The sequence below is a fragment of the Bufo bufo genome, chromosome 3, assembly GCF_905171765.1.
Source record: "Bufo bufo chromosome 3, aBufBuf1.1, whole genome shotgun sequence".
Taxonomy (NCBI): Eukaryota; Metazoa; Chordata; class Amphibia; order Anura; family Bufonidae; genus Bufo; species Bufo bufo.
Genome location: NC_053391.1, coordinates 665110 through 691057, shown reverse-complemented (window position 1 = coordinate 691057; position 25948 = coordinate 665110). Strand labels below are relative to the sequence as shown.

General features: G+C 45.2%; 1 protein-coding gene across 3 annotated transcripts in view; it reads right to left on the bottom strand.

Annotated features, from left to right (window-relative positions):
- UBASH3A (ubiquitin associated and SH3 domain containing A) overlaps nucleotides 1-25948 on the bottom strand; it is a 698439-nt gene that overhangs the window by 63380 nt on the left and 609111 nt on the right. For all 3 annotated transcript variants that reach the window (XM_040422705.1, XM_040422706.1, XM_040422707.1), the window contains one exon: nucleotides 5872-6064. In XM_040422705.1, coding sequence (XP_040278639.1) covers nucleotides 5872-6064 — 193 coding nt within the window. The remainder of the gene's footprint in view (nucleotides 1-5871; nucleotides 6065-25948) is intronic.

The window sequence follows — 25948 nt, the reverse complement described above, 5'->3', positions numbered from 1 at the left end:
TAGTAGCCTGTCTCTGTCCAGTGAGTCCACCAAGGTTACGTTGGAAGCTGGTACTCTCGGTCTCTGTGTTGCTCCCTGGCTTGGAGTGGAGGTTGCTTTGTGGGCAGGTATCAGCGGTACTCTGCCCTGGTGCCAGAACTACCACGGAAGAAGCCTGGTTGGAGCCTGGTTGTTGGAGGGGGAGACCGACTGTCTCTACCCCCTGTGCTGTAAGTGCAGAGACCACGGTCCCATCTGCACTGTTGTGGGGCTTACTGTCTCCCCCTGGTGCGTTAAGCTGCCGCTGGGGAGAGGGGGTAACAAGCTCCTCTCCCATACATACTTCCAGCCGCTGGGGAGGGCGACCGACCGTCTCCGCTCCCAATACAGTGTCCTGTTGCTGGGGAAAGGAGACTGGGCTCTCTATTCCCTGCTGGACACTCTGCCGCTGGGGGACAGGACCGACTGTCTCTGCCCCCTGTAACTCCGCCTGCCGCTGGGGAAAGGAGACTGGGCTCCCAATTCCCAAAAAATCATGCTGCTGCTGGCGGGCAGGAACAACTATCTCTGCCCCCTGTAACTCAGCCTGCCGCTGAGGAGGGAGGACGCTGCTCTCCTCTCCCTGCATTTCACACTGCCTTCCCGGCATATCACTCTGCTGCTGGGGGGCAGGAACTACTACCTCTGCCCCCTGTAACTCAGCCTGCCGCTGGGGAGGGAGGACGCTGCTCTCCTCTCCCTGCATTTCACACTGACTTCCCGGCATATCACTCTGCTGCTGGGGGGCAGGAACAACTACCTCTGCCCCCTGTAACTCAGCCTGCCGCTGGGGAGGGAGGACGCTGCTCTCCTCTCCCCGCACTTCACACTGCCGCTGGGGAATGGAGACTGGGCTCCCAATTCCCTGCAGGACCGGCGGAGAGACCTCGGTCCCATCTCTACCGGCCACCTGGGGTCCTTCCCAGTAACACTCTACAATATCTGCCCAGCTGAATGGGTCTGGATCTGGGTCTGTCACCTTACCGTCCTGCTGAGCCTTCTCAATGGAGTGGAAGAGATCTCGGTAGTCCTGCTCCAGTTCCCACTCCAGGGTTGCTAGGTGAGCCAGGTCTTGCTCTACCTCATGGGGGGTCATCCCACTCATGCCTAGCCTCCCTCTCATAGAAAATGTCCTGAAGTCTGGACTGTGCAGGGCTCCCGAAGTCAGGCTCTGCAAAGGACTCCCATAACAAGCCAGGACCATCAAACGCCTCTCCCTCTGGCTTGTCATGTTCGGCTGTCCAGGGTATATACTGTGCCATATACCACCAAAGCGGCGGGTAGGCATCCTCCAGCCATAGCTCCTGCCATACCAGGTGCTCTAGATCCTTCACCCATTCCTCCAGGGGCTGCTCTCCCAGGAAGGGCATCCTCAGGGCCACTTGCTTCTGCAACAGCTGCTCTTCACTGGGGAGACTCTCACCCCGCTGGTATTGTACACTATCCAGGGCCTGGTACCAGATGCCTGTCCTCCTCCTCGTATAACACTGCTGGTTCCATCCTGTTGCTTTTAGAGTCGCTGTACTAGGACATGCGTTGTCCTTAAATTGTAGAATCCACAAAAATGGTGTCTCCTGTAGCTGTCCTTCTGGCTGTAGGAACGATCCCGCTGCTTGCCACCAATGTAACGGACCGTTTCAGCAGACAAGGGGTTAAAATCCGTTCAGGCGATAAGCCCCTTTCTGAGAGACAGGCACAGCTACTGCAGGATACACCAAACTCCCGAACTGGATACAAAATAGCACTCCAAACTGGAACCTCACGAATAGCTGCTAGCAGACGAACAGGAATCAGCTTACACTTCTGGCAATCGGTCCTTAAACAGCATACAGTGAATCCCCCCAATAACGAGACAAGGCTCCGTGTTGAGGGTCAAGCAGTGGTCTGACTGTACTTCACGTACAGCCTCTTTTATTCATAAACCACAAACATAGTACTGCCCACAGGGGTTTGAAATACAACCAATCAGTAATTTACAACACATACAATGTAACTACAGCAACCAATCGTTCACGCCCCCAGAGGACCAGAATGAAGACTGTGACATAGGACAACATATCCCCACAATGCATCATGGTTTCCTCCTCTCTGTCCCGGAGACAACCTGAGGAGCAATCCAATTATCTCGGAGGACAAAGGGAGATCGCCAATACACATGTGGATATAACAGAACAGACATCACCATTTAAACACACAATGGGACAATGGCACAATAGAAACACACCCAGCATTTTCCTCCCAAGCTGACAAGTTACACTTATTATAAATTGTTACAACTTTGTGAGTTTACATTGGCCATACACATAACTTACATCAATTTAAACAGTATAACTTGGGGACAAACCTATCCAAAATTCACTTGAATCGGTTCAGGGGTTTAAAAGTTAGTATATGGCCCATAATCCAGGGGCAAGAGGCCAGCAGCCAGTCCTCTCCAAAACCCAGTGGCGAGGTTGGTTTCGCCACAATAGTTAGTTAGTTATCTGATATATATATATATATATATATATTACAGAGGGTTAGTTAGTTAGTTAGCTGATATATATATAATACAGATAGTTAGAGGGAGATAGTCAGTGTAGGTTATATCCTGATATAGTGGAGCTGATAGGTAGTGTGATAGGGATTACTGTTTCTCTGCTGTCCATACATACAGCTACAGATAAGGAATTGGATCCAGATGAAAGCACAGAGCTCAGCAATGTCACTGCTCTCTGAGAACTCCATAAAACTACAGAAAATGGCTGCTGGGGAGGTTCTTATATAGGAAGGGGGAGGCAGCTTTCCTATTGGTTGCTAGGGATGTTGCTAAGCTCTGGCAAAGACATTGCAGCCTTCTCATTGGCCCATAGTGATGAGCGGCAGGGGTCATATTCGAATTCGCGATATTTCGCGAATATTTTTTAGAATATTCGTCAAATTCAGAGTTTTTTTTTTTACTCGAAAAGTCGGAAAGGTAATGATTGTGTAATATGCGAATTTTCGGATTAAAATTTTTTATTGAGAATTTTTCAACTTACAACTATTAGACAAAGAAGATTATAGCACTATACAGTGGCGGAAATAATTATTTGACCCCTCACTGATTTTGTAAGTTTGTCCAATGACAAAGAAATGAAAAGTCTCAGAACAGTATCATTTCAATGGTAGGTTTATTGTAACAGTGGCAGATAGCACATCAAAAGGAAAATCGAAAAAATAACTTTAAATAAAAGATAGCAACTGATTTGCATTTCATTGAGTGAAATAAGTATTTGAACCCCTACCAACCATTAAGAGTTCTGGCTCCCACAGAGTGGTTAGACACTTCTACTCAATTAGTCACCCTCATTAAGGACACCTGTCTTAACTAGTCACCTGTATAAAAGACACCTGTCCACAGAATCAATCAATCAAGCAGACTCCAAACTCTCCAACATGGGAAAGACCAAAGAGCTGTCCAAGGATGTCAGAGACAAAATTGTAGACCTGCACAAGGCTGGAATGGGCTACAAAACCATTAGCAAGAAGCTGGGAGAGAAGGTGACAACTGTTGGTGCGATTGTTCGAAAATGGAAGGAGCACAAAATGACCATCAATCGACCTCGCTCTGGGGCTCCACGCAAGATCTCACCTCGTGGGGTGTCAATGGTTCTGAGAAAGGTGAAAAAGCATCCTAGAACTACACGGGAGGAGTTAGTTAATGACCTCAAATTAGCAGGGACCACAGTCACCAAGAAAACCATTGGAAACACATTACACCGCAATGGATTAAAATCCTGCAGGGCTCGCAAGGTCCCCCTGCTCAGGAAGGCACATGTGCAGGCCCGTCTGAAGTTTGCCAATGAACACCTGAATGATTCAGAGAGTGACTGGGAGAAGGTGCTGTGGTCTGATGAGACCAAAATAGAGCTCTTTGGCATTAACTCAACTCGCTGTGTTTGGAGGAAGAAAAATGCTGCCTATGACCCCCAAAACACCGTCCCCACCGTCAAGCATGGGGGTGGAAACATTTTGCTTTGGGGGTGTTTTTCTGCTAAGGGCACAGGACAACTTATTCGCATAAACGGGAAAATGGACGGAGCCATGTATCGTGAAATCCTGAGCGACAACCTCCTTCCCTCTGCCAGGAAACTGAAAATGGGTCGTGGATGGGTGTTCCAGCACGACAATGACCCAAAACATACAGCAAAGGCAACAAAGGAGTGGCTCAAGAAGAAGCACATTAAGGTCATGGAGTGGCCTAGTCAGTCTCCAGACCTTAATCCAATCGAAAACCTATGGAGGGAGCTCAAGCTCAGAGTTGCACAGAGACAGCCTCGAAACCTTAGGGATTTAGAGATGATCTGCAAAGAGGAGTGGACCAACATTCCTCCTAAAATGTGCGCAAACTTGGTCATCAATTACAAGAAACGTTTGACCTCTGTGCTTGCAAACAAGGGTTTTTCCACCAAGTATTAAGTCTTTTTTTGTTAGAGGGTTCAAATACTTATTTCACTCAATGAAATGCAAATCAGTTGCTATCTTTTATTTAAAGTTATTTTTTCGATTTTCCTTTTGATGTGCTATCTGCCACTGTTACAATAAACCTACCATTGAAATGATACTGTTCTGAGACTTTTCATTTCTTTGTCATTGGACAAACTTACAAAATCAGTGAGGGGTCAAATAATTATTTCCGCCACTGTATTAGCTAAATTGCTCTATATTCAATTTTTTTCGAATATTCTCTATATTGCTATAACTTAGTTTTTTCGAATATTCATAATATTCTAAAACAAGAATATATAGCAATATAGCGAATATTAAAAAAAAAACGAATATAGAGTAAAATTCGCAAACACTACTACTCCTAAAGTCGAGTATATTGCAGCCTTCTTATTGGCCCACAAGCTAGAAGCAGTGAGGGATCATGTGTACTGTAAAAAAAAAAAAAAAAAAAAAAATCACTATATTCAAAATATTCGCGAATTTTCGAAGTACCTATATTCGCGATAAAAATTCGAAATTTGAATATTCATGATCAACACTATTGGCCCACAAGCAAGAAGGGAGGTCACTGATGAAAACAAAATCTAGAATATTCGAGAATACGAATATATAGCACTATATTCTACATCTTTGCGAATTCTTAAAGTGGCGATATTCGTGATAAAAATTCGCAATTAGAATATTCGCGCCCAACACTATTAATTAAGTTCTCAAATCAATCAACACTAATGATTAGGCCGAGGGGCCTGGTTATTCCAAATTTATACCAGATTCATCGCAACTCGTGGCAAATTAATTCTGAACAAATCGAATTTCTTGACGAAGTTCAGCAAATTGTCCGAATTGTCTCTAGTTATGATAATTGAGTCATGGCGATTGGGTTATGGTTATGAATACTGGGTAATGGTGGTTGGGTCACGGTAATGACGACTGGGCCTGGTTACGAATACTGTGTCATGGTAACTGAGATTGGATAATGGTGATACGATCACAGTGGTTGAGTCATGGTGATTGGGCCTGGTTATGATGCCTGGGTCATGACAATAATGGTTGGGCCTGGTTACGAATACTGGGTCATGGGTGAATTATGATAACTGGGGTAAGGGGACTCCATTATGGCTTTGGGGTTACATTGAGCAGAGATTGATTCCTTTCAGGGCAGCTGGTCATTAATGGGCAGACGGATGAAGATACAAGCATGGAAGTGACTGTCACTGTGACTATTAAGGGCACTGTGTCCGGTCTGGTGGGAGACACTTCCAGTGACATAATATGAATCATTATGTGAAGGGGCTCGCAGGTGGGGGATTAGGAGTTAGATGTGTGGTGACATTCTGGCTTCCATGTTGGAAGAGGCTCAGCTGGTTTCTCCATTGTCCTCACCTGTCAGACTAGAGACCTCCTGGCAGAAACTCTCCATGAAGCTCCTGATGACATCAGCCGCCTCCTTGTTTAAGAAGAAGCCGATGAATGAGCTGGACGAATACAAGGACAGGGATACCGTCTGAGGAAAAGCTGTGCGCTCTCCGGAGGCCTTAAGAGCAGCGTAGAGACATCCAACCTTCTCATCTTCACACTGAGCAGGAGAGGACAGAGATGAAGAGAAGTCACAACATGAGGAGATCCAACAACCTGCCTGTCATGTAACATAACATGAGGAGATGGAGCAGAATCCCCCACAGATGGACATTACTGTCCCAGAGACAATGTATAAGACCCATCTCCCATCACGACCACCTCTTAGCATATGGGATCCTTGTTTGGTGGCGATACCATTAGGCAGGGTGACAGACGGGTACATGTGCCCATGCTTTCCATAGACACGTGTAATAGGCAGGGCTGGTTCTAGACAAAATGTGGCCCTGGGCAAAATCAAAAGTGGGGCCCCAAATCTTATAATAATGTACTAACACAGTTACATTCTGTTGATTCCGCCCCCCCTCACAGATTTGCACCCCATAAAGCTCCTCACACAGTTCTTCACCCTCATGGCCCCAGAAAAGGCCACATGCCCCCTCCCCTCACAGCAATGAGTTCCCCTCACTCATGGCATCTGACAGAAGTGTGGGATTCCTCTTCAGGCGCGTTATCCCCCAGCCGAGATTGGGGAAAGCACCCTGTTCTATAAATAAGCCACAGCCTGTACTCGGCTTCCAGGCTCATTGTTAGGATATCCCAGTTCATGCCACTAGATGGCAGCACTGAACTGTGATAGTGATTTCTATACAGACTAATGTATTCAGGATCATTATGCCTGACAAGCAGAGAGGAGGATGAGGCAGCTCATTGGTTCAGGTGTTCTGAAGTAACCCGTCCTGCTGTGTGATTAGGACAGGTTTTGTGTGGACTAATAGGACAGCGGCCATTTTATTTATCCTAATGATTGCTTCCCAGAGAAAATGAGCCATTATAACTAATGAAAGGTGTAACGGATCACCTGGCACCCCGACTGAGTACCTCCGTTTACGGATGCGCCTAGCGTTTTCCTGAGGCTTCCAAGCACTCTGGCAGACACCACAATCACCGAACCAGCATATAAATCCTCTCCCAAGCATATGAATGCTGTAGGCAGTTGAATAGGAACCATACGAATAGGTTTTCACTCCTAGCAGTCAAACTGGGACAGCATGCAATAAATCCTCCCCCAAGAATGAGACGTGAGACGACACTTCACCTTGAGGGTTAAAACAGGAACTCCCTTTATTTTAACACAAGCATTGATTTATACACATCTTCCAACAAGGTTACCACCCACAGGGCTCTGCAAAAACAGCCAATCATATGTATCTACAGTATTTAAACCTTCCCAGCAATTGTACACAAAATCCCCTTCCCTCTGTCTGTAACGCAATAAACAAAACACAATGAGCATTGTCTGAGATGTAATTAACCAACACAATAAGCATTGTCTCAGACGCAATCCACAAAATACAATTACCAAACGTAATGGACTAACTTGAACCCTGGCATGCACATATACAATTTAACCGAACACATAATAACATACATAGTATTTAAGACAGCCTGAATGCAATCTGCTACACAGTCTTAAAGGGGCATTGTTCCTAAAAGTCGGACATGTCCACGGATGGCCATTAAAGGGCCAGTAGCAGCAATATAAAATACCACATGCCCAAATATTGCATTCAAACGTACCAAATCACCAGGGGCCATAGTCAGCAGGTAGGAGGCGGGCAGCCAGGCCTCTCCAATGCCCAGTGCGAGGCGGGTTCCGCCACATTTCTCCCCTTTCCCATTGAGACTATCCAGACTTCAGACCTCCAGGCGGTCTGGGGCTCTGATAGTCAGCCGGCCTTTCTCCAAGGGTGTAGTTGTCCCTATGGCCCCCTGCCACTTGTGCCCAGTTGTAGATCCATGACTTGGGGGAGAAGGTAACCAGGGTGCCCTCTCCCCTGGTTGAACAAAGCTGTTGCTGGGGGGAAGGGGTAACAGGCTCCTCTCTCTGCGACACCCTCCCTTGTTGTAGGGGAAAACAGACTGCCTCTCCTTCCAATACATTGTCCTGTTGTTGTGGACCAGGACAGACTGTCCATATCTCCAGTGGGGCAGGTACAGAGACTACGGTCCCATCTGCACTGTTGTGGGGCTTACTGTCTCCCCTTGGTGTGCTAGGCAAACCGCTGGGGCTACTTGGGGAACAGCGGCCAGCAGTGTTCTGCACTAATGCCAGCAATTCTGCTGGAGGGACTGGAGTACAGTCCTGCTGGGTAGTAAGGGGACAAGTAGGGCAGAGGCCAGCGGCGCTCTGCCCAGATGCCAGCTCTTCTGCTGGGAGGGGGCCAGAGGGGGCTAACGACTCCTCTACTGACCCCAGTACTAGGTTTGGAGTTGGCTGTGGAGGGGAGGGGTTGCTTACCTCCTCCTCCTGGTACTTCTGCTGGAGTTGGAGATCTGGGCCCACTACCCAGTATCTCTGTAGGGCCGGTAGAGAGATCTCGGTCCCATCCCCACCTGCCATCTGTGGGTCTTCCCAGGACCAGTCGATAAGGTCCCTCATTTCTGGGCCTGGTTGGGGAGTAGGAGGTACCGAATGCAGGTCTCCTGATGACGGGCTTAGTTGTTGGGGAGGGGGAACGAAACTCAACGCTCCCAATGGTGTACAGTCCATAAGCCCCATCAGGTTAGAGACAGGCGGTGTCACTTGATCATATAAGTCTGCATAATTCTGTTTGATCTCCCACTGCTCTGGTGGTACTTGCAGGGTATAGGGTGACTGACTGGAGCTGACCAGGTGCTGGTAATCCTGCTCCAGTTCCCATTCCTGGACAGCCAGTTCAATCAGGTCTGGCCTTAGGTCTTCGGCCATAGGGAGATCCAGCACGGCCTCTCTGTAGTCAAGTATGTCCCAAAGCCGTGACTCTGCCGCACTCCCAAATTCCGGTTCTGCAAAGGCCCCCCATAATAAGCCAGGGCCATTATAATCCTTGCCCTCGGGTTTGTCAAATTTGGCCATTCCGGGAATCCGCTGAACCGCGTACCAACGTAGCGCTTGGTATGCATCATCGAGACCCAGTTCCCTCCATGCCAGTGAATTAAGTTGCATCACCAATTCCTCCTGGGCCTGTTCTCCCAGCATAGGTATCCGTAGGGCCGCTCTGGCTTGTAACCGCTGCTCCTTGCTGGGAAGACGCTCACCTCGCCAATGCTGGACACCTTCTAGGGTTTCTTCCCACATCTCTTGTCGGGCGCTCTCTCTGCAGTCCAACCTGGTTGCCTCTCCTATTGGCTTGACCAGTGGTGCCAAGAGGTTCTGTAACCTCCGGTTCCATTCCTTTTCTACCTCGAGCGTTGTCCAGGGACTTGCTGGTTCTATGCCGCTCCATAATAATTACTGTGTCTCCAGGGTGTTGTTCCTCTCACACCAGGACGCCATCCCACTGCTTGCCACCAATGTAACGGATCACCTGGCACCCCGACTGAGTACCTCTGTTTACGGATGCGCCTAGCGTTTTCCTGAGGCTTCCAAGCACTCTGGCAGACACCACAATCACCGAACCAGCATATAAATCCTCTTCAAGCATATGAATGCTGTAGGCAGTTGAATAGGAACCATACGAATAGGTTTTCACTCCTAGCAGTCAAACTGGGACAGCATGCCATAAATCCTCCCCCAAGAATGAAACGACACTTCACCTTGAGGGTTAAAAAAGGAACTCCCTTTATTTTAACACAAGCATTGATTTATACACATCTTCCAACAAGGTACCACCCACAGGGCTCTGCAAAAACAGCCAATCATATGTAAGTACAGTATTTAAAGGGCTTCTGTCACCCCACTAAAGTGATTTTTTTTTTTGGGGATAGTTAAATTAGTTATATAGCGATATATGAAAATATAATTGTGTTCCTTACTTTGATCCAGCAGTTTATTCAAAAAACGAAGTTTTATCATATGCAAATTCGGTCTCTACCAGCAAGTAGGGCGTCTACTTGCTGGTAGCTGCTGCAGAAATCCGCCCCCTCCTTTTGTTGATTGACAGGGCCAGCCGGGATCTCCTCCTCCGGCCAGCCCTGTCGGCGTTTCAAAAATCACGCGCCTGTGTTGAATCGGCGCAGGCGCTCTGAGATGAGGAGGCTCGTCTCCTCAGAACTCCCTCAGTGCGCCTGCGCTGATAACGTCTTCTATTTCGGTGATGTCATCGGCACAGGCGCACTGAGGGAGTTCTGAGGAGACGAGCTTCCTCATCTCAGAGCGCCTGCGCCGATTCAACACAGGCGCACGATTTTTAAAACGCCGACAGGGCTGGCCGGAGGAGGAGATCCCGGCTGGCCCTGTCAATCAACAAGAGGAGGGGGCGGATTTCTGCAGCAGCTACCAGCAAGTAGACGCCCGACTTGCTGGTAGAGACCGAATTTGCATATGATAAAACTTCGTTTTTTGAATAAACTGCTGGATCAAAGTAAGGAACACAATTATATTTTCATATATCGCTATATAACTAATTTAACTAGCCCCCAAAAAAAAAATCACTTTAGTGGGGTGACAGAAGCCCTTTAAACCTTCCCAGCAATTGTACACAAAAATCCCCTTCCCTCTATCTGTAACGCTATAAACAAAACACAATGAGCATTGTCTGAGATGTAATTAACCAACACAATAAGCATTGTCTGAGACGCAATCCACAAAATACAATTACCAAACGTAATGGACTAACTTGAACCCTGGCATACACATATACAATTTAACCGAACACATAATAACATACATAGTATTTAAGACTTAAAGGGGCATTGTTCCTAAAAGTCAGACATCCACGGATGGCCATTAAAGGGCCAGTAGCAGCAATATAAAATACCACATGCCCAAATATTGCATTCAAACGTACCAAATCCCCAGGGGTCATAGTCAGCAGGTAGGAGGCGGGCAGCCAGGCCTCTCCAATGCCCAGTGGCGAGGCGGGTTCCGCCACGAAAGGTATTTGGGAATATATTTATAATAAAGTCATATTTAAGTATTTTCATTTTCTTAATTCCCGGAGAACCCCTTTAAGGTTCTTGTCTTTAATGTAGATGGTTGTGAGTTCGAATCCCCACAGAAACATGTAAAAAATAACGTCTAAATTAGACTTGTATACACAGGGTGTCCCCAAGCATAGTGACCATGTTTGGGAATACCCATTTCACGTTCAGTAACTGACTCCATATATGGACACATCCACATCTGGCGTTGGGGGGACGACGACGACGACTGGGCAATTGCCCAGGGCCCCCATTGTCTAAGGGGACCCCTGTTTCAGTGCTGCTGTTCAGCTGAACATCCGTGGTAGTGAGGGAGCAGCTTTACAATGCAGTGTAACAGCCCCCCCCTCACATATAAGAGGAAGCATTACCACAGTGCTGACAGCTCCGGACACCAGCAGCGCCCTCTACTGGAGCTGTAGGACCTGCCATGATGTCACCTGCAGGAGGCCCTGCTCAGCAGAGCAGAGAAGATGAAGGACCTGCAATTACCTCACCATCATGTGACCAGGACAGGAGGCGGAGCTCAGCAGAGAAGAGGGGGTGAAGGACCTGCAATGACCTCACATCATGTGACCAGGACAGGAGGCGGAGCTCAGCAGAGAAGAGGGGATGAAGGACCTGCAATGACCTCACCATCATGTGACCAGGACAGGAGGCGGAGGCAGTAAAGTAATGAAGAAGAAGGCCAGCCATACATGGGAAGAAGTGAAGGATTTAATATAAGTGCTAGAGAAATGTTGGGAGCTGTAGTCCTCTCCTCTTATACCTCCTGTTGTGTAATACCAGAGTATATTACAAGAGGAGGTATAAGGAGAGGACTACAACTCTCAGCATGTACAGGCCATTATTATGTAATATCAGGGTACATTACAACACCCTGGATATGCTGGGAGTTGTAGTCCTCTCCTCTTATAATGTACTCTGATATTACATAATAACAGCTTGAACATTCTGGGAGTTGTAGTCTTCTCTTATACCTTCTACTGTAATGTGCTCTGAATTAGGGCCACTACGATGGATAGGGGAGGGTAGTCGTCCGCCCAGGGCGCCACCCATAAAGGGAGCGAACTCATGGCCGTCCATCCTCACAAGCCTCAGGCCGCTGGGCCTCAGAACAGCGCAAGAAGCCGCCATGACATCACTGTAATCTCCTGCGCTGGGTCTCGCGTGATGACGTGAGACCCGGAGCAGGAGCGGTGATGTCATTGGTGATGTCATCAGGACACAACAACACAAGCCACAGATAATAGTGTCGACTGCATTACACACTAGGGTTGTACCGCGTATCCAATTGTCGACACCCAATCGATACTTTTGTACCCGGATTGATACGATTCCAGGTTTTCCAATTTCCCGATACTAGGCGACGCTACTGTACAGCCCAGTATCCGTTAGAGAACATTGTATGCACCGCCCTCAGCGGGCGCCATGTTCTCCTCAGCAGCACAGTGGAGAAGGAGTCCCTACCCCCACTGGGACGCGGCTGCTGCCACCAATGAGGGGTAGGGGAGGGGCAGTGGCCACTGCGCCACTAGTGAAGATAGCCGACACTCGAGCCGACACTCGACCTCTATGAGAAGTCGCTGCGATCTGAGGCAGATAACCCCTCAGGTGTCAGTATGTGATAAAGTCATTGGTGGCAGTGGCCACAAGGTCCCCCTCTTCATTGGTGGCAGTTCCAATCGGAGCCCTAGCAGTGTAATTGTGGGGCTTTGATCAGTTACCATGGCAGCCATTATATATACACAAGCGAGCGCGAACAAGCGGCTCCTTTTAACCACGAGCTGTGCCACCGGCCGGGGCAAGCTCCATATATATATTTTTATAAAAAACAGTCATTTCCATTAGGGCTCAGCCCCCTACACCTTTCCTCATCCCGAACGGCACCAAAAAGAAAATAAAAAAGAAGAAAACTAGAAAGACGCAGAAGAACAGCACCTACAGAGGAACATCTAGGATAAAGACATCCCAATCAAACTGTAAGTCTCTGTTATAGTCACTGCGTACCTTCATGGTGCCATTCTGATTTAGAAAGTAATAGGGGGTATAGGTCGCGCAGTACCTAACATACATATATACACAATGCACTGGGGGAGGGGGGAATGGAGGAGCATCATATACACACTGGCACTACTGGGGGGAATGGAGGAGCATTATATATACACTGGCACTACTGGGGGGGAATGGAGGAGCATTATATATACACTGGCACTACTGGGGGGAATGGAGGAGCATTATATATACACTGGCACTACTGGGAGGAATGGAGGAGCATTATATATACACTGGCACTACTGGGGGGAATGGAGGAGTATCATATACACACTGGCACTACTGGGGAGGAATGGAGGAGCATTATATATACACTGGCACTACTGGGGGGGAATGGAGGAGCATTATATATACACTGGCACTACTGGGGGGAATGGAGGAGCATTATATATACACTGGCACTACTGGGGGGAATGGAGGAGCATCATATATACACTGGCACTACTGGGGGGAATGGAGGAGCATTATATATACACTGGCACTACTGGGGGGAATGGAGGAGCATTATATATACACTGGCACTACTGGGGGGGAATGGAGGAGCATTATATATACACTGGCACTACTGGGGGGGAATGGAGCAGCATTATATATACACTGGCACTACTGGGGGGGAATGGAGGAGCATTATATATACACTGGCACTACTGGGGGGAATGGAGGAGCATTATATATACACTGGCACTACTGGGGGGAATGGAGGAGCATTATATATACACTGGCACTACTGGGGGGAATGGAGGAGCATTATATATACACTGGCACTACTGGGGGGAATGGAGGAGCATTATATATACACTGGCACTACTGGGGGGAATGGAGGAGCATTATATATACACTGGCACTACTGGGGGGAATGGAGGAGCATTATATATACACTGGCACTACTGGGGGGAATGGAGGAGCATTATATATACACTGGCACTACTGGGGGGGATAGAGCAGCATTATATATACACTGGCACGACTAGGGGGAATGGAGCAGCATTATATATACACTGGCACTACTGGGGGGGAATGGAGCAGCATTATATATACACTGGCACTACTAGGGGGAATGGAGGAGCATTATATATACACTGGCACTACTGGGGGGGATAGAGCAGCATTATATATACACTGGCACGACTGGGGGGAATGGAGGAGCATTATATATACACTGGCACGACTGGGGGGAATGGAGCAGCATTATATATACACTGGCACGACTGGGGGGAATGGAGGAGCATTATATATACACTGGCACGACTGGGGGGAATGGAGCAGCATTATATATACACTGGCACGACTGGGGGGGAATGGAGACGCATTATATTGTTGTGCTTTTTCATAAGTGTAAACAGTTATATCTACTTATTTTAGTTATAATGGGTATTCATTGCCTTTAAGAGCAATGTTGATTTATATTCACTGTTTTGAATGGATTTTCATGTAGGCCAAAGTAAGTCCATGAGAAGATTACTGTACTGTTCAAAGCTAGTGTTATAGTAACAATATATTATACATTTAGAAAGTTAGAAGATACACCGCACCTGCAGATTCTAAGGCTTCATTGTTTTTTCATATCTGAACATGAATTTCACAGTGTGAGAATTGTCTAGATGTTCCTCAAAGTATACATTCATGTATCCAAGTTTGTCCCTCGGCCCTGAGACAAGGCCTCTAGACGTCAGAGGTGTAGTAGTAAAAAATATCAGGCATATATGAGTTAACCCTTAATGGTATGATGCCTATTGCTTACACAACAGTGCCACCTAGATATGAGCAGTTAATACTACATCAGTAGCAAAAGTGCATTCTGGGTAGTATTATGACGTCAGGCTCCTTATCAATGCACACACCCCTCCAACAATGATTGGACGTTCCAAACTCGGAGGGCGTGTTCATCTGATAAGTTTTGGGTTAAGAAACCAGTTACCAGAAAAAAGAAAGAAAAAAAAAAGGGAAAGAAAAAAAACAAACAAAGAAACATTGGGATTATAGATCTCTGGAGAATCATTTGGATTGTCGGGAAAAACTCTCGAGAGCTGGCTGCCCCAAGATTCTGCACATCACTTGACCCTTGGGTAATGTATATTTTGTTTTATGTAGTATTGATCTAAATTAATTGGCTTGATACTTAGTCAGGTACCCGCTCATTTGCGGACGTGTAACGTTAGTTGCCACATCAGTATTCTCTCTTGTTTCAGGTACGATGCATATAACTGAATAAAGGGAATAATATTGGAGAAACTTTCTGTTGGGAATCTTAGTATTCCCTAGTTTGAAATCAAGCCAATAATTTATACGTTTTGTGCAATACTACCATACTACCCCATATCTGAGATTGGTCATCATTTTTTTGGGTGGAGCAAGGGCTCGTATCTGTCATCTTCTTGATTGAGTTTTCCGCATAATCCATTGATTGTATATCTCTCACAAATTTAAAGCCGTATTGCATAATATTCTTGTGTTGGTTGAGTATTGTTTTGTTGGCATCATATAGTGGTGAATTCTGGGTACTGCATATCATTGTATATTATTGAAATTTATGTTGATTAATTTTTGATTGTATTGTAAACTATAGTATAATAAACCATTTATATTTTTGCATAGACGCTTGTACCCTGTTTTGCTGATTGCACAAAATAATCAGGTTCTTGATCAAACTCGTTGTGAGATGATTATGTCCATCTCCCGGATCAATATCGTTTGCATAATTTTTCTTTTGATCCGCTAAATTTTTTTCATCTTTATATAAAGCATTTGCTTTATATACCCGACATAAAATGGCGGCCCCGGTAGCGAGATCGAGTTAATTCTTTGATTATTTGTGCAAATAGTAAACCGTTCCATACCTTTCTTGGCTAACCAGATTATTCATAAATCTGTGTATAATTTTATTGCAAGAAAATGAGTGCAGCCGGTAGTGAAGCCGGTAGTGACGTTGTAACAGGAGATAGTCCATCCAGCCCGGAGCAGTTAATCCAGAACGTTGTTGAATATGTAAATTCACATTTAAAATTGGATCATGATGTGGCTGCAGGGATAAGTGAGTTGCAGGCAGAAGCCAAGAGAGAACGTGTGGATGTATGGACGCCACTTGGCACAGTCAGGAGACATCTAACTTATCTTGATGTGCTTAAAAATACTGCCAGTAAAAACCAACCCCTCTTAAAGATGTTGCCACCAATGTTGTATGCATTATTAGAGGTCAGCATTCTCTCAGAGAGTAGACATGTGCATATAACGAAAGTGCAAGCATATGTATCCCATATGGAAGAAAGATTAGAATCTGCAAAGGCATCGATCGAGGATTTAAAATGCGAGCTCGATCACAGCCATGCTGCCTATCACAAATTAAGAAGTGAGGCAGAGGATCTACACATCCGTTATAGCAGTCTGCAGCAAACACACGAACTAAGCCAAAGTGTAGCCAATGTTCAAAGTGATCTGTCTGATCATGAGGGATCTCCAGACCCTCCAATTCTCACACCCCAAAATGTAGGGTCATCATCACATGCTCTTAAAGCGCAATCCATCCGAGACCCTAAGCCACCCGAGGGTGATGGCATGATTAAACAGGAGGCCTTAACCCAATTAAATCAGGCGTTTCAAGCTGTAACCGCCTTACTAGGCGCTAGCGACGCAAAAGGCCACAGAAGTGCCCCTCCACGTCCTCCTCTAGAGAGGGATGTTAGGGTTAAGTCACCTGTGCCAAGTGGGTCTGATGGAAGTGAGCGGAGCGTGAGTGATTGTGACAGTGATGTGGGAAAGCGTGTGATCCATTCCCTACCACGCAGGCATAAGATTGCCCATCAGGGGGATGAGAGTTTCAGACGACCAACATACGCTGAGGTGGTCTCTAGAAAGAAAAATACTCAGTGTTCAGAAAAGGATCAGAACTCCTCGAGTATTATTAAGTTTCTAAATGTCACTGTGCCCAAATTCTCTAAAAAGGGTTCTGCTGAAATTGCCAATCACTTAGAACTGTACCAGTCCACCATGGATTCTTTAAAATTGTATTCTGATGCAGACAGGATCGGATTCCTACCATGGGCATTTGATGGTAAATATCGCCACTACTTTGTTTCATTTAGGGAGAGAGGAATTCTGGATTGGCAGGATGTTTTGCATGAGGTCAAATTAGAATTTGGCCCTTACCGTACTGTGACTGCTGCAAAACGTGATATCTATAAACTCACATGTAGACCCAATCAGAGTCCCCGGGAATTCCTCCCCATCCTTAAAAATGCCTATGGGTTGGCGTATAGATCCCCAAACTGGGAGTCTGAGGAGTTCAAACAGCTGTTTTATGATGCAATGCCCATGCAAATTAAACTTAGCTTGGCTAGAGATCTTGATCTCCAAGCCCCCTTGGACAGGTTGGTGACGGCTGCCACCTCACTGTATACCATCAGTGAATGCCATGCTACAGGTGAGAGGAGATATAAAAAGTCCCCAGAACAAAGCGTAGCAGAAGCTAAGGTAAACCCTGGCTTCAAATTTGAAACGCAGCCACGTAAGTACCCTCAGTCTACAGGACCTGTCCAACAAACCCAGCGACAACAGGTAGGACCCAAGCAAGCAAGACCTCAGAGCCCCAAGGGGCCAGAGGGGGATAACTCCAGTGCTGGGAGGTCTAACTACCGTCCCCAATATTACAATAGAGGTCCCCAGGGATACAGGCGCTGGAACAACAGGCCCAGACAACAGAAGGAAAGTAGGCCTGAATCCCCTACCTCACCTGGAGGTCGGTCACCCACTTCTAATAAGGGAACACCAGAAGTCCAAACTGTGCGCAAACCAAACAATCGTTTGGATCATTTGGCAGATCAAGTAGCCAAATTACAGGAGATCATTAGTAAAATGTCCCAGGTGTCAACTGGAAAACAGCCTGAGTTTTTTTTAGGGGTAACTGCAGGACCCAGCTCAGCCCCATAATGCAGGCAGGGCAGGGTCAGAGCCCAGGCCGGTGCAAGGCTACTGAGATGGTTGTAACAGAATCTAATGTGATTTCTAATCCTACTTTGCCTTGAAGTGTTCTTGACCCTAAAATTGAGGCCAAGGAGGAGACGTCTAACATGTTGTCTATATTACAGTCTAATCATGATGATTCCTGCACTAATGTGTCTTCTCCAGTGAGTGATCCTATCCTCTCAGCGTCAACGTGTGAGCTGCCGTCTGTAAGCTGTGATGTGATCCAGTGTTCTCCAAAGGTGGGGGCTGCTGCCGCCGCCGCGAGCAGAGGGAATTCCAGGAATTCACCATAGGTCGCGACGCTGCAGAAAGGTCAAATCCTTAACAAATGTCAAATGAGTGATCACCCTAATTTTTTATGTGATTTGTTTCAGATCAAAGGCCGATATTTTCTTGATTCCTATCTCCAAGATGAACTTATTGGGCCAATCAGGGGTTTACTTGACACAGGATCACAAGCCACTATATTATCATATAGTTATTTCCAAAAGGTATTGGAGGTAACAGCAAAGAAGCCGAAACTGAAATCGTTTGATGGCTCTTTGATAAGTGTCGGCGGAGACGCTTTGCAGGTAAAAGGTACATCATGGTTAAAATTCAAAATTGGCAAGAAGATAATTAGACATCCCACACTGATTGTGGACCTTCCCTATGATCGGCTTATCATAGGAATCGACCTCCTGAGAAGATTGAGTTCCATAGTAGACTTCATCAATGAAGCCATCTGGACTCAGGTGAAGGCACCCATTGCCTATGAGTACTCTTGCAATGCACAATCCCAAAGTAATTGTCATGTGATTGAGGAAAGGTTTAACTCTGTTGAAGTGCATTTTAGGAACAATCAAACGCCGGATGTCACGATCCTGAAAAATGGTGAGCCCGAGGAAGCCGTCAACGGTGCCGCACAAACCATAACCATCCAGAAGGACAGAATTGAAAAGGTAACCCTGGATGGGGATGCATTAACTATTTCTCTTAAAGGGAGAAGTTACGAAGTCGCGGACCTGACCAGGCATACTCAATCCATGGTACGGATTGAGAAGGTTAATGATAACTTATTGATTCCCGTACAGGTGAACAATATGGCCCGGGTGAAATACGCCAAGTTGGATCTGAAATCCGAAGCCAGTTACATAAGCCTGAGTCTCTTGAAACAGATTGCTAATCCTAAAATGATTAAAGTTTCCTCTCCACAGGACCAATGGGTTCATGATCTGGATGGAGATTCACAGAGTCATAATGTGATTGCAAGATGTCTTTTGTCTATTTCCATAGGAGATAAAACCACAGAACATTTATTCATTGTGTTGAATGAACCATGGTACCAGATGTACTTAGGTAATGACCTTCTACACCGATTTGCCGTGCAGATTGATCTGGTCAACAATACTCTATGGTCCAGATTACCTGGGAACCCAGAGGGATTCCAGAATGAAGAGCAAGCCTTGAGATGGGGACAACAGATGCCCTATGCCGTGAGTATCGTGGTTGCAGATGAGGTTAAAATCCCTGAAGGCTGTAAACCATTTCTTCTTCCCATTCAAACAAAGAAGGGACAAAAACTGAAGAATGCAGACGCTTTGATCTGTTTGTCCAACCGGATGCAGCAACTCGGCCTGAAGGTAAAGCCGACTCCTATGGTAAACATTCATCAGGATCCATTGCATATGGTAATTCATAACATGGCTCCCCATAGTATATCTCTACAAAAAGACACTATAATTGGTCTGGCTATGGATTCGGAGTATTACACTTTTGGTTTCCAAAATGATGTCATTGGACTTATTCCTGATGAATACCTGACAGAAGAACAGGTAGTGGAGCAACATTTTTCCTCAACACCTGAAGGGTTATTTAATATCCACTCTGTTTATCCTTTCAGCTCTGAAGAAGGTACCTGCCACATCGAAGAGTCATCATTGGTTTTCAACCATGAGATCGATGAGAAGGAGTACGAGTCATGCCAAACAGGAAATGATAAGCTACTCAATACTCAAAACGATTTAACTAGTGAGCTTGAAGAAGCTTACGAGTTAAGTCAACCTGAAATCTTTCCAGAATTTCAGGAACGGGTGGAAGAGCAAATCTCTGTGGCTGACGCATGTTCCGAGGAGTCGGAGCGTCAACAGCTAAAGGGGCTCTTCGCCGAATTCCAGGACATGTTTGCTAAGGATTCTTACGACTGTGGGGAAACTGACCTACACGTTGCAAGAATCCAAACGGATCCCAATGGAGCCCCTGTATATGTTAAACAGTACCGACTTCCGCTGGCGGCATATGAGTCGCTATCGGAAATCGTCAAAAACTTGGAGAAGCGGGGGATCATCCGTCCAGTGCACAGCTCGTTCAACCATCCTGTGCTTGGGATTCTCAAACCCAATGGTCAATTCCGTCTCTGTTCGGACCTAAGGCAGTTAAACAAACGTGTATACATGTCCGGATGGCCCGTGCCGTATATTGACCAGAGTTTGGCGCAAATACAGGGATCCAAAATTTTCACTGCTCTGGATTGTGCGCAAGGTTATTGGACAATTAAAGTGGACGAGAGGGATCAATACAAACTGGCCTTTACGTTTGGAAAGCAACAATATGCATGGACCCGATTACCGGGTACATAAATGCGGGTCATGAGTTTGCCGTGTTCATGCATAAGGCAATGCCTGATGCCACTGAACGAGGTACCTTATCCTATGTGGATGACATCCTAATCAAAGCACAACTTTTGAGGAGCATATTACGGAACTGAGGCATGTACTAACCCAACTAAGAAACGCTGGTGTAAAACTCTCTTTACAGAAGGCTCAATGGTGTCGTACCAAAGTCAATTTTTTAGGTCACGAAATCACTGCCGATGGAATTAACCCACAGAAGAAGAAAGTGGAAGCAGTGATCAACACAAAGTCACCTACAAATACCAAGGAGTTGAGATCCTTCCTGGGCATGATGAACTATTCACGTAAGTTTATAGATAACTATGCCGAGATTACAAAACCTCTTTTGCAGTTGCTGAAGAAAGGAGTAAAATGGGAGTGGAATGAGCGTCATGAGCAAGCTGTGAATGAGCTCAAAACCAGACTTATCCAGGCCCCATGCCTTGCCTATCCAGAAGGTGGAAAACCCTTTTACATTGAAACAGGCTTCACCGACAAAAGCGTGAGTGCAGTCCTTTTCCAAAAACAGGACAACCTAAACAAGATCATCGCCTATGCCAGCAAGTCCTTGTCACCGGTTGAGGTAAAATTCAATGACTGTGAAAAAGCATTGCTGTCAACTGTGTGGGCTTTGCAATATTTCAGGAGTTTTATCCAGGGCGAAAAGATCAATGTGGAAACTGCACACCAACCCCTGCAATATTTGCAGAGTGATCGTATAAGAGATGGAAACTTGTCAAACAGCAGGATAACCGCCTGGACAATGTCCTTAATGGGATGGCCATTGGAAATCAGGTACAAACAAAATAATAAGAATCCAGTTGCTCAAGGATTAGCCGAACTTCATGATTGTTCCAATTCAGGACATACAGGTGAATCACCACAAAATGATTTCCTGGAAGAGCAATCTGCATCTCCATACAAGTCTTATGAAGAAGAATACTGCAAATCCTTACCATGTGTATATGTTGATGGCTGTTCTTTCCATACCGATGTAGAAACTGAACGCAAATTGGTTGCAGGTATCGGAATCGTATGGAATAACACATTCCCAGACATGTCCGTCGGATATAAAATTGGTTCCAAAAGTAGCCAGTTCGCGGAGCTCACCGCTGTGTATAAAGCTGTACAAATGGCTATTGATTCTGGTCTTAAAGAGTTTGTTATAATCACAGATTCTAATTATGTTCGCAGTAGCTTCGTGGAGTACTTCCCTGGATGGAAAAGGTCTAATATGGCAAGAAGTAACAATAAGCCTGTCAAGCATGGTAAAATGTTTTGTAAGATCAACGACATGGTTACCACCCATGGTCTCACCATTTATTGGAAGAAGGTAAGAGGTCATTCAAAATCTCCAGGTATAGATAAAGAGGGGAATGATTTGGCAGATTCCCTCGCTAAACAAGCAGCCATTAATGGAGAAGTCTTGGACGTTGATGACCTCATGGGAACTATCCACGTTGATGCAATGACAAGAAGACAGGCCCAAAAGGAAACCGAAGCCAATGTGGCACAATGGAGCCAAGATTCCCCTAGTGAGGATCTCATTGCGAGTCAAAAGGGGGATCCAGTCATTGGTATGTTTTACAAACACATTGAAGATCCGCAGAATTGTCCCGTAACTATGGAAGACTGTGCAGGCAAAGAAGAGTTGCGAATTTTGATGAAGGGTAAGTCCCAATTCTCGTTACAAGATGGATTGTTGGTAAGAACCTCGAAGAATGGTATCTCACAATGGGTGGTACCCACAGCATACCGAGGTTTGATGTTACAACACGCCCATGACGCCCCAACGGCTGGTCATCGAGGTGAGAAGTTAACGTATGAATTACTACGGGATTACGCTTATTGGCCTCATATGTTGCAAGACGTTCGCACATATTGTCAAGGATGTTTAATATGCCCTCAATTCCAGCCGCAAGCACCCACTCATCGGGCACCGCTGATGAAAAGGGGGATGTCCATGCCATGGTCAGACATCCAGATTGACTTTATTGGACCAGTAACAACTTCATCAAAAGGCAACAGATATATGTTAACCGTGACTTGTCTATTCACAAAATGGGTAGAATGTTTGCCTTGCAAGACTTGCAGTTCAAGTGTGTGTGCGTCTCTACTCATTAACCACGTGTTTTCCAGGTTCGGTCTTCCTCAACGCATAGAGTCCGATCGCGGAAGTCATTTCACTAGTGAAGTGATGACAAAAACGTGGGAGATACTGGGAGTAAAAAGGAAGCTACATATAGCTTACCGGCCGGCCTCTAGTGGTGGAGTGAAGCGTTACAACCAAACAATTGTCAGCATTCTAAAGAAATTTGTCAATGAATCCGGTAAGGACTGGGATGTAAAGTTGCCTCTGGTTCTCATGGCCATCAGAGCCACTCCAAGCGCAGCAACCAAACTTTCTCCCTTCGAAATGATCACAGGAAGGAAGATGGTGTTACCCCACCATTTACTATACCGGACAACAGACCAAAATTTGATAAATGCTTCGACAGCCCATCAATACATAGAGAATCTACGTAAGCACCTTCAGCATGCTTTTGCATTTGCCCAGAAGAATCTGGAGAAAGCAGCCGTAAGCGCCAAAACCTACTATGATCTGAAGACTACTCAAAAGGAGTACCAAATTTCCGATCAGGTTTATCTCTATAACTTCGCCCGGGATCAGGTGAAGGAAAATAAGTTTCTGCCTTCCTGGAAGGGACCCTATGTCGTCATTGACAAATTGTCACCTGTGATCTACAAGATCGAAATTCCTAAGGGGGATGAATTTATAGAGAAATGGGTGCATATTAATCAATTACCTAGGTCACAACTTCGCCAAATGGAAGGATTGCCGGATGATGAGGAGTAAAGAGATATTAAGGTTCCAGCTAAAGATGGAAACCCAGGATTGGTATAGTATGAACATACAAATGTACTAACCTATCCTCATGTATTTTTCCTCTGTAACTAATTATCTCTTGACTCACTTTTGTATCAAGAACTTGCTCTGTCCAAGAAAAGAAACGATGCCAAATCTAAGATGTATGGTCGTATTAACTCTTTTCTTGCAGGAGTGATAAAAAGTGGAAGATGTATGTACTTATATTTGTCATACAATATATTTCAGGCGCAAGATGGCATTGAGTGTTGTTGCCGTTGTCTACATCATCCTGATCTTGGGGAAGGAGTTCCAGGCCGAGCGGATTGCTGTACCAGGCCCTTCATCTGGGATCATGCTACAGGATACCACGGGATTCCTCTTAACGAATAAGAGGATTCTATCCCATTTTGCCGTAGTGGGCACTGTCATTGCCACCGGTGTATCAGCTGTTAATTCCATCTCCATTAAGACATTGGAACTTGAGATTGGTTCACTGAAAAGGAACCTAATGAGTGTTCATGCAGAGATGGAGAATCAGAAAAAACATTTATCGGACTTATATTCCGTTGTAGAGGGTACTGTCGTTACCACCGACTTACACTCAAAATTATTGACTCATTCAATAAATCTTCATGAGGGTCACGAACAGTTTAAACAAGAACTAATGTCTCTGAAGAATCAGAATGAAAAGCCCTTTGTGACATTCCAATGTAGTCCAACTTCTCTATTGGATTACATTGTAATCAAGGGGGATTTGTTGTGCTTTTTCATAAGTGTAAACAGTTATATCTACTTATTTTAGTTATAATGGGTATTCATTGCCTTTAAGAGCAATGTTGATTTATATTCACTGTTTTGAATGGATTTTCATGTAGGCCAAAGTAAGTCCATGAGAAGATTACTGTGCTGTTCAAAGCTAGTGTTATAGTAACAATATATTATACATTTAGACAGTTAGAAGATACACCGCACCTGCAGATTCTAAGGCTTCATTGTTTTTTCATATCTGAACATGAATTTCACAGTGTGAGAATTGTCTAGATGTTCCTCAAAGTATACATTCATGTATCCAAGTTTGTCCCTCGGCCCTGAGACAAGGCCTCTAGACGTCAGAGGTGTAGTAGTAAAAATATCAGGCATGTATGAGTTAACCCTTAATGGTATGATGCCTATTGCTTACACAACAGTGCCACCTAGATATGAGCAGTTAATACTACATCAGTAGCAAAAGTGCATTCTGGGTAGTATTATGACGTCAGGCTCCTTATCAATGCACACACCCCTCCAACAATGATTGGACGTTCCAAACTCGGAGGGCGTGTTCATCTGATAAGTTTTGGGTTAAGAAACCAGTTACCAGAAAAAAAAGAAAAAAAAAAAAGGGAAAGAAAAAAAACAAACAAAGAAACATTGGGATTATAGATCTCTGGAGAATCATTTGGATTGTCGGGAAAAACTCTCGAGAGCTGGCTGCCCCAAGATTCTGCACATCACTTGACCCTTGGGTAATGTATATTTTTGTTTTATGTAGTATTGATCTAAATTAATTGGCTTGATACTTAGTCAGGTACCCGCTCATTTGCGGACGTGTAACGTTAGTTGCCACATCAGTATTCTCTCTTGTTTCAGTTACGATGCATATAACTGAATAAAGGGAATAATATTGGAGAAACTTTCTGTTGGGAATCTTAGTATTCCCTAGTTTGACATCAAGCCAATAATTTATAAGTTTTGTGCAATACTACCATACTACCCCATATCTGAGATTGGTCATCATTTTTTTGGCGGAGCAAGGGCTCGTATCTGTCATCTTCTTGATTGAGTTTTCCGCATAATCCATTGATTGTATATCTCTCACAAATTTAAAGCTGTATTGCATAATATTCTTGTGTTGGTTGAGTATTGTTTTGTTGGCACCATGTAGTGGTGAATTCTGGGTACTGCATATCATTGTATATTATTGAAATTTATGTTGATTAATTTTTGATTGTATTGTAAACTATAGTATAATAAACCATTTATATTTTTGCATAGACGCTTGTACCCTGTTTTGCTGATTGCACAAAATAATCAGGTTCTTGATCGAACTCGTTGTGAGATGATTATGTCCATCTCCCGGATCAATATCGTTTGCATAATTTTTCTTTTGATCCGCTAAATTTTTTTCATCTTTATATAAAGCATTTGCTTTATATACCCGACAATATATATACTGGCACTACTGGGGGGAATGGAGGAGCATTATATATACACTGGCACTAATGGGGGGGAATGGAGCAGCATTATATATACACTGGCACTACTGGGGGGGGAATGGAGGCGCATTATATATACACTGGCACTACTGGGGGGGAATGGAGGAGCATTATATTTACACTGGCACTACTGGGGGGAATGGAGGAGCATTATATATACACTGGCACTACTGGGGGGAATGGAGGAGCAT